At 43.4% G+C, this 10089-nt stretch overlaps 1 protein-coding gene across 1 annotated transcript; it reads right to left on the reverse strand.

Annotated features, from left to right (window-relative positions):
* Positions 1–6138: 6138 nt before the first annotated feature.
* On the reverse strand, positions 6139–9643 carry LOC147637206 (pentatricopeptide repeat-containing protein At2g33680-like). The gene has a single exon (XM_086800819.1). The coding sequence runs from the start codon at positions 9322–9324 to the stop codon at positions 6382–6384; it is 2943 nt and encodes a 980-aa protein (XP_086656945.1). The 5' UTR covers positions 9325–9643; the 3' UTR covers positions 6139–6381.
* Positions 9644–10089: the final 446 nt, after the last annotated feature.

Genomic DNA, 10089 nt, shown 5'->3' on the forward strand with positions numbered 1-10089 from the left:
ATGTGTTGGAGGATCCCACTATGTACATGAAGATTGTGGGGAGTTTGATCTATGTCATTATTAGCATGCCAGATTTGAGTTACACTATTGACTTAGAGAGCTAGTTTATGCAGGTTCTGCGCAAACCACATCTTAACAGTGTGCGACGCACACTTTGGTATTTGAGGACCACTGTTAATTATGCATTGTTTTATGCAACAGGTATACCATTGGAGCTATATGGGTACACAAAGGCATATTAGGAAGGTAGCATCTCAAACAGGAGATCTGCCCCAGTGGATGTATGTTTTCATTGGGGAGTACTGTTGTGACATGGAGCATCAAGAAGAAGCAGCCTACAATTGCCTTATCGAGTACAGAGGAGCTGCGGTGGCAGCGTGTGAGATAGCTTGGTTACGCAAGCTACTTGCTGATTTGGGGTTGCATGTGGAGAGAAAGGTTGTCATATATTGTGACAATCTTAGCAGTATACAGTTGGCCAGGAACCCAGTTTTCCATGCGCCGCGGGGACGAAGAACGTTGAGGTACATTACCACTTTATCAGGGAGAGAGTCTTGGCAAGCGACATCGATTTGGCTTACATTAGCACACAGGATCAGATTGGTGACATCTTCACGAAGACCTCGAGAGTTGAGAAGCTCTGTAGATTTCGAGATATGCGTGGAGTTCATGAGCTAGAGTTGAGCTTGAGGAGGAGTGTTGAGATGTCAAGCTTAACATGAGCTGACACTCACAAGGTACCTGCATGACCGTTCAACATTTACATCACTGGCGGGTTTGGTAGTTGGCACCGACACATCTTTGCCAGAGATTCTACAGCTGGACTACACCGACTAGTCCAGCTTAGAATCTCTGGTAGTATACAGTTGGCCAAGAACCCAATTTTCCATGCGCGGACGAAAAACATTGAGGTACATTACCACTTTATCAGGGAGAGTCATGGTAGAGGCGACATCGATTTGGCCTACGTCAGCACACAGGATCAAGTCGCTGACATCTTCACTAAGGCCTTGGGAGTTGAGAAGCTCCGTAGATTTCGAGATATGTGTGGAGTTCATGAGCTAGAGTTGAGCTTGAGGGGGGAAGTGTTGAGATGTCAAGCTCAACATGAGCTAACACTCACGAGGCGCCTGCATGATCATTCAACATTTACATCACTAGCGGGTTTGGTAGTTGGCACTGACATATCTTTGCCAGAGCTTCTACAGCTGGACTACACCGACTAATCCACATTTACCTACTGCACTTAGCGTGTTCACATTATGGACCGCTTGTATATACTCTATTATGTGTGCTAGTCACTTTATCTTCTTTGTAGACCTCTTTTGTTGTGTAAAGAAGAAGAAGAATTTTCAGCCTCTCACCTTGTGTGTTCTCTTCTTTGTAGACCTCTTTTGTTGTGTAAAGAAGAAGAATTTTCAGCCTCTCACCTTGTGTGTTCTCTTCTAGGGTTTGTGTGAGTGTGTGTGTGCTTGCAAGAGCTCAAGCTCTCTTCTTCCCTGCATCTTTTCAGGGCAAGTGTTGACCGCTAATAGCTGATCATGAAAAGCATGTCCAAAAAGTCATGGACATTTTAAGGAGGCACAAACTCTTTGCCATGAAGAGTAAATGCACCTTTTTCACTGATTTCATAGAATACTTAGGGTTTATTGTGTCTAAGGATGGTATCCCAGCTATACTAGCTTGGGGTGGCTAACCCTATGCAAAAGTTTTAAAAATTTGGCACACCTTTTGAGATGATCACTGATGCAAGTGGCTTTGGAATTGGTGGAATCCTTATGAAAGATGGGAGACCAGTAGCCTATGAGTCACAAAAGCTCAAGTCCCATTAGAGAAATTATGCAGTCCATGACTTGGAACTTTTTGCAGTTACATATGCATTAAAGGTATGGATGCATTATCTTATTGGACAGAGGTTTACTTTGATCACAAGGGTTTTAAATGGGTCTTTATGCAAAATGATATCAATATGTGTCAAAGGAGATGGATGAAGATATTGCAAGAGTTTGATTTTGAAATCAAATATAAGTAAGGAAAAGAAAATGCAGCTAGTCAAAAAGTATCCTTGCTTGTTGCCATAACGGTTATATCAAATCCATTCCCTGCAAAAATTAAGGAGAAGATTGGAACATATGTATTCTTTATTCCAATTATCACCTTGATGATTTAGGAAAGTAAAATTGTTCAAGAAATGAACAAGGTATAAGGATACAAACTTGCAAATGGATGTCTATATTACACAATCGCTTATGTGTTCCAAACAACGAGAATTTCAAGAATCAAATCTTAGTTGAGGCTCATGTGATAGCCCAATTGCTTTGCCAATAATCAAGAAGAGCTTCTTTGGCCAGGAATGAAAAAGAATGTATTGAATTATGTCCACCAATGCCTTATTTGTCAAAAGATTAAGGCCAAAAGGGTCTAATTACTTGGGAAATTGTATCCTTTGGATATTCCAATGATGAAATGAGAGCGCATCAGTATGGACTTCATCACCAGATTTCCTTCTAGGTCCAGATATGATTCTATATTTGTAGTGGTTGTGATGGACTCACAAAGGTTTTGCACATCTCATCCCAGTAAAGAAGACTTCCATTACCTCAGATATTGCCAATATATTCTTATGAGATCTTTCATTTATATGGATTACCTCGCAAAATTGTGAGCAATAGAGATGCAAAGTTTACTTCTCGATTCTGGATGTAATTCTTCGAAGCAATTGATCTTAGCACAGCTTATTATCCAAAGATTGATGGCCAAAATTGAAAGGGTTAATGAAGTTATCGAAGACACCCTTAGAGATTAGAGGGACTTACAGAGAATAATTGAAAGGTAAAAAGGAAAAGATCCTATTAGATATGACCCTTAGAGGCTTCATGCCTTAAGGGAAGAATGGATTCAAAAAATCCGACTGTTGTTCAAAAGACCGTGCCAAGATTTTTTGGATCGGAAAGAAACTCGTTTGGAGATTCAATGGAGAACCAAGACTATCTCATCGGAGCGTGCGATGGTTTACCTCATTTCGCAATGCATGTGTGATGCATGGTTGCTTATCATGTTTGATACTATTTATTGAAATATTGTTTATTGTGGAGCTTGTGAAGGTACCACACAAGCTAATGTGATGCCAAGTGGATGTCATCCGAGTAGTGAGTCCTGTCGCCCCGCGAAGACGGTCGTCCGAGACCTTGATCCATCTCGACAGGGACATGGGTGTGCTCTTGACAACAGAGGTGGCTCCGGAGTGTTCTAGGCTAGACGTACGCATCAGTCACAAGACTCTGGAACAAACGTAACCTGGAGTGTTCATCCCTTGGGAATCAAAAGAGACTCCTGCTAATCTAGGATGTGAGACTTGTGGGCTCCTCACCAAATGGTAGCACAAGTTGGAGTGCTTGGACTCAGTGGTGCATATCTTCCTAGTTTGAGGAGCATAGGCATGGTGCGAGGAGATATTTTTGATACATGTGATATTGTTTTAGTTGCTAGCTAGATGATATTCCAAAGTTTCATTATAATCTTCAGTATGTATGTTTTTTGGATATATTTGAAGTATAAACGCTTTAAGTTCAATGTCAATCTTTCAAAAGACTTGCCGAGGAGTGTGTACATGAAGTATTTTTCATTGCTTCGGTTGGGTGTGTAAGTAATGAACCAAGAATATCAATTATGGGTGTGTGAGTTCACGCTAGCGTCATAGGCCTAGTGGTAGGGCAACAAGCTAGACCCAAGATCTTGGATGGGGTCTAGGTTGTGCCTATGGATTTGATCAAAGTAAGAATTTGATACGCCACTAGAAAGCGGGTGGCAGGGTGAACCCAAATAAACGGGTGAACCGAAAATTAGACTCTAGAAAACGATGGAGTCAATTCAAAGACATAGAGACTATTTGCTTCATGATTGAGAAGTAAGACGGTGGTGTGTGTTGTACATGATGTACGTAGCCTCGTCAATCGCCTCTTACTTGTGAGAATCATGAAGGGACATACGTAGGAAGAGGTGTGCCTTTCCTAGTGTAAGGACTTTCTAACAGATGCAAGATATAACGCGCGGAAGCTCTGGGAGTCTTCTTTCGGCCCACTCTTGGAAACCATCTGATGCAAAACACAGATATAAAGAGAGAGTAGAGAGAGAGATATGCTGGAAATTCAGTATATTGCTATAGTACAAAAAGGTACTCTTACACACAGTCCTAGGCTGCCTTGAAGAAAAGGTGATAACACCCAAAATTCAGTCCCCCTATGGGACTCCTAATGACCCATTCCCTAGTGGAATGAATGAATCTTTCAAGGAGCCTCTTGTGCTATTTATAGTTCTTTTGACTTTATGGAGAACTGGCCGACTGCTGGTCGGCCAGTTGATTGGACAAATAAATCATGTTTTGATGCGCTTGTAGTTCCTTTGACATATCCTGATGCGTTTCAGCCGCCATGCTCTATGGTACAGCCGACAGAGCCTGTGTCTAGCCAACAGTACCCCCTTTCCAGGCAGCCGACAGCATCCTCTTCTTGTTTTCCCCAAGCCTTGCTCCACACTGTCCAAAGCACCTGTGCTCCTATCTGGTTCATAGTCTTTATCTGGCTGCCTCTTCTGGATCAGCGTCTGAAGATTGTCCATGGCATTGATCATGCACATGACATCCCCCTCTGCTAAACTTGATGACGGGCTTCCAACCTGTTCTTTGATGACTGTCATCATCCCATACTTTTTCCCGAAGTCCCTCTGTCATCCATCCATCCCTGGCAACCCTTGTCTCTGAAAGCCCGGCCCGGTCTCCAAACTACTCTGTCTCAGAATAAGATCTATGCATCTGTTCCATCTAGTCCACAATCCATTCCTGCCCTGACTCTGAACACTGTCTTGGTCTTCATTCTTGAGAAATGAGTCTAGCACTCTCACATCACCCCTTGGAGGATAACCTCCCTTGGGACCATTGCCCGGGAACCTATCTGGCTCACAGGACTGCCATCCCCTTTGGCTTTGTGGAACACCACCAACAAACCTCCTCGGAGTTCTTCTCGGTTGCTCCTTGTCTTGGGCTTCGTATCCGTGTACTTTCCTGTACCTTGGACCTGTACACCGTCATATGGGACTGATTCACTGTTTAGCTTTGCTGAGCCTGATGCTCTGATACCAATGTAACGCGCGGAAGCTCTGGGAGTCTTCTTTCAGCCCTAAACACTCTTGGAAACCATCTGATGCAAAACACAAATATAGAGAGAGAGTAGAGAGAGAGAGAGATATGCTGGAAATTCAGTATATTGCTATAGTACAAAAAGGTACTCTTACACACAGTCCTAGGCTGCCTTGAAGAAAAGGTGATAACACCCAAAATTCTGTCCCCCTATGGGACTCCTAATGACCCATTCCCTAGTGGAATGAATGAATCTTTCAAGAAGCCTCTTGTGCTATTTATAGTTCTTTTGACTTTATGGAGAACTGGCCGACTGCTGGTCAGCCAGTTGATTGGACAAATAAATCATGTTTTGATGCGCTTGTAGTCCCTTTGCCATATCCTGATGCGTTTCAACTGCCATGCTCTCTGGTACAGCCGACAGAGCCTGTGTCCAGCCGACAGTACCCCCTTTCCAAGCAGCCGACAGCATCCTCTTCTTGTTTTCCCCAAGCCTTGCTCCACACTGCCCAAAGCACCTGTGCTCCAATCTCTGATCCTATCTGGTTCATAGTCTTTATCTGGCTGCCTCTTCTGGATCAACGTCTGAAGATTGTCCATGGCATTGATCATGCACATGACACAAGACACATGCTATTAATTAGCCGGACACTAGAACACTGTATATGACGCCCCTAGGTGGGACTCTCTACCCGATACGTGTAGGCATCATTACCGTACCTCGAGAAGACGTATTTTATTGTATATAGGGGGTGGGGGTCCTCACAATGGTGCATCAAACTTAATCTTCAAATTAGATATCACCAATTTGGATAAGGAAAGAGGAGACAACTATTTATGCATTCTTGGAATGCATTTGAAAACTTTCCAACATGTGATGATTAATCAGTATCATGCATACCTTGGAATATTTACTATCTTCCTGGATGGCATCCTCATGTATGGATGTACTCCTAAGAAACATTTACAACATGTCAAAATAGGCTTAACAATCCTTAGAGAAGTTCTTCTTGTTGATACTAAGATGTGTTAATCTGAAATATTAAAACAAAAAACTACTACACTCAAGCTATATCATCATGATGGTATTCAAATTGATCTCAAGAAAATTTAGACGATTGCCAATGGCCCACACGAACTTTAACTTTTACCTCCATGTGAGGAATTGATAAGGCTTATTCTATACGCACCTTCAAATGGCAAGCCTTGTCTTCTCCCCAGCCAGAGAGGGATGCAAAATTCTGCAGCTAAGTAGCATCCATCCACCATGCAAATCCTGTTGTATTCCATGCTTGTTTTTCCACTCTCATTGCCTCAACTTTGTTCGCGTCTTCCTGCATGACAGCATCCGAATAGATGTTCGACATGCAAACATACGCTGCAGCATCCTTTTCATCCAATCGCACTGCATGTTCAAAGGCATGTCTTCCAAGCTCCACATTACCCCACTTTCTACAAGCACCCAACACAGTAAGCCACAACACAATACCAGGATGGAGTGGCATCTTCTTGATCATTGCTACTGCCTTGTCCACATGGCCTGCACGGCCAAGGAGATCAACCATGCAAGAATAATGCTCAAGAATTGGCATGAAACCATAGTCATTGATGATGGCTTCGAAGTACATCTCGCCCTTCTCCACTAGACCTGCATGACTGCATGCATTAAGAACGCTAACAAATGTGACCAGATCTGGTTTTATACCTTCCCCAATCATTTCATTAAAGATGTAGAAAACATTTTCACTCTCTCCAAGCTGAGCATATCCTGCCATGAGTGCATTCCAGGTGACCACGGCTCGTGCTGGAAGCTTGTCAAATACTTCCTGTGCTGTTGCAAGCAAGCCACATTTAGCATACATATCAACTAAGGTGCTGCCTACATAAGCGTCCCATTCTGAAAACCCTTTTCTGGCTATCTCAGCATGGATTTCTTGGCCCCTGTCTGCGGCTCCTATGCTGCCACAAGCTGTCAAACTGCAAACAAGTGTGACAGCATTAGATGAGACACCCTCCTGTTGCATCTGTTCAAGACAGTAAAGTGCTTCCTCACCACGCCCATCTTCGGCATATCCAGCAATTAGTGCATTCCATGATACCACATCTCGATCTGGAAGCTTGTCAAACACTTCCTGTGCTTCTGCAAGCCAATCACATTTAGCATACATATCCACCAAGGTGTTGCCAATAAGAAGCTCTTTTTCTAAACCCTTTCTTGCAATCTCAGCATGTATTTTTCGTCCCTTGACCGTGGCCCTTATGCTGCCACAAGCTGTCAAACTGCAAATGAATGTAACAGCATCTGGAGAGATGCCATCGAGTTGCATCTGTTCAAAACAGTTGAGTGCTTCATCAGCATGCCCATGTTCCGAATATCCTGTTATTAGTGCAGTCCATGAGAACACATCTCTCACTGGAAGGAAGTTAAACACTTCCTGTGCTTCTGCATGTGAGCCACATTTAATATACATATCGACCAAGGTGTTGGCTATATGGAATTCTTTTTCCAACCCCTTTCTGGCAACCATAGCATGTATTTCTTGTCCCTTTACTGTGGCTCCTATGCTGCCACAAGCTTTCAAGCTGCAAACAAGTGTGATAGCATCTGGAGAGATGCCCTCATGTTGCATCTGTTTGAAACAGTTGAGCGCTTCCTCAGCATGGCCGTGTTCGGTATATCCTGCAATTAATGCATTTGTGGAAACTACAGTTTGAACTGAAAGCCTGTCAAACAGTTCCTGTGCTTCAGCAAGCAAACCACATTTAGCATACAAATCAACCAAGGTGCTCTCAATAAAGGGGCCACCTTCCAACCCTTTTCTGACAATCTCAGCATGTATTTCACAAACCCTGTCAGTGGCACCGATGCTGCCACAAGCTTTCAAGCTGCAAACAAATGTGACAGAATTTGGAGAGACACCTTCATGTTGCATCTGTTCAAAACAGCTGAATGCTTCTTCGCAACACCTGTACTCCCCATACCCTGCAATTAATGCATTCCATGAAACTACGTCTCGAACCACGAGCTTGTCAAAGACTTTCTGTGCTTTTGCAAGAGAGCCACATTTGGCATACATGTCGACTAAGGTGTTGCCAATGAAGAGGTCTTTTTCCAGTCCTTTTCTGGTGATCTCAGCATGTATTTCTGTGCCCTTGTCTCTGGCTCCTGTGCTACCACAAGCTTTCAAGCTGGAAACAAATGCCGCAGCATTGGGAGAGATCCCCTCATGTTGCATCTGATCAAAACAGGCAAGTGCTTCCTCTCCATGCCCGGACTCTGCATATCCTGCTATTAGTGCAGTCCATGAAACCACGTCTCGAACTGGAAGCTTGTCCAACACTTCTTGTGCTTCCGCAAGCAAGCCACATTTAGCATACATATCGACTAAGGTGCTGCTAACAAAAGCATCTCTTTCCAAAAATCCTTTTCTAACAACATCAGCGTGTATTTCTCGGCCCTTATCTTTGGAACCTATGCTGCCACAAGCTTTCAAGCTGCAGATAAATGTGACAGAAGTTGGAGAGATGCCTTGGTGTTGCATCTGTTCCAAACAAAAGAGAGCCTCCTCACCATGCCCATGTTGGGCATATCCTGCGATTATTGCAGTCCACGAGACTACATTTCGAATCGGGAGCTTGTCAAACACCTCCTTTGCTTTTGTGAGGGAGCCACATTTGGCATACATATCGACCAGTGTGCTGCCAACGAAAACGTCTTTTTGCAGCAACCCCAGTTCACCAATCTCGGCATGTATTTCGCAGCCTATTTCCAGATCTTTAAGTGTAGCACAAGCCTTGAGTAAGGACACGAAAGCGTACTCACTGGGATGTAGAGAGCCATCCTGGTGCATTTTCTGGTAGAGGGTGAGAGCATGCTGGAACTCCCCATCTTTAACATGACCTATAATGAGAGAATTCCATGAACTCTCATCCTGATGCACCAGCCTGTCAAAGACAGCCTGGGCATGGCACATGCTTCCAACTTCCACTAACATCGAGACAAGGGAGTTCCCCAGTGATGTGTGGGCGTCCAGCCCGCTGTCACGCATGTAGGCATGCAAGCGCAGCGCCTGCTCTAGGTTTTTCTCCATCCTGCACTTGCGCAAGATGCTTGCCAAGCCTTCAACCAAAAGTTGAATGGGCGGCATCCCTTCCTCCAAAAAAGGGAGTGCCTTCTTTGAGCTAAGCATCTCCCAACCAACACCACCTCCGCCACCACCATCGCCACTGCTGCTGCTGTTGTTGTTGTTGTTCTGATTGTTCTTTTATCGCACAAGGCTCTTCTGCTTTCTCTCGAGTCTTAACATAACTTGAACCCAACTTGCACTGTGGCTTCCGTCCATCCATTAGTTCTGGCACTTGGGTGGCGCCAAGCGAATCAGAAGAGGCAGTCCCAATCTAATGGAGAGAGAGAGACAGACAGACAGAGATGCTGTGTTTCTCTATACCGGGTACCCCTCTCCCCCCAAAAAAAAAAAAAAAAAAAGAAGCATTTCATCTTTTTTTAATGCAATTTCAACTTTTTCACTATAGGTTTTCAAGGTTTAAAAAGCCAACAGGACAACACCATCCATGGACAAGCTCGCCATTTCCACCACTTTTTACCAATTGAAATTGATCTCAATTGGAGATTGACCACACCTTTATTTAAAGAGAGGTTATAATCTCGACAATTAAGCAACATTCTTCATACAAAACTAGTCTTGGCCTTTTTAAAAAAATTGTTTGCTCAAAAAATAAATCCTTTATTTTGTCTTGTTGAAAAAGAAATTTCTTTCAAACAATGATTGCAATCCCCATATCATGGAGATCTGAAAATTACTTTTTTTCAACCAGTGTGACAAGATACCACCATAATTTTGTGCTCACAAAATTATTTTACAAAGAGCTCTAGTATTTTCATACACATATTTGGTTTTGGTCAAAAAAAAATCTTTGCTCGAAAAATGGATTCT

Source organism: Cibotium barometz, chromosome 7, assembly GCF_041138505.1.
Source record: "Cibotium barometz isolate CiBa-2024 chromosome 7, ASM4113850v1, whole genome shotgun sequence".
In the NCBI taxonomy this organism is placed as follows: Eukaryota; Viridiplantae; Streptophyta; class Polypodiopsida; order Cyatheales; family Cibotiaceae; genus Cibotium; species Cibotium barometz.

Excerpts from the sequence above, each read along its gene's own strand:
- LOC147637206 (XM_086800819.1), bottom strand. The coding sequence starts at position 9,324 with ATGCTTAGCTCAAAGAAGGCACTCCCTTTTTTGGAGGAAGGGATGCCG.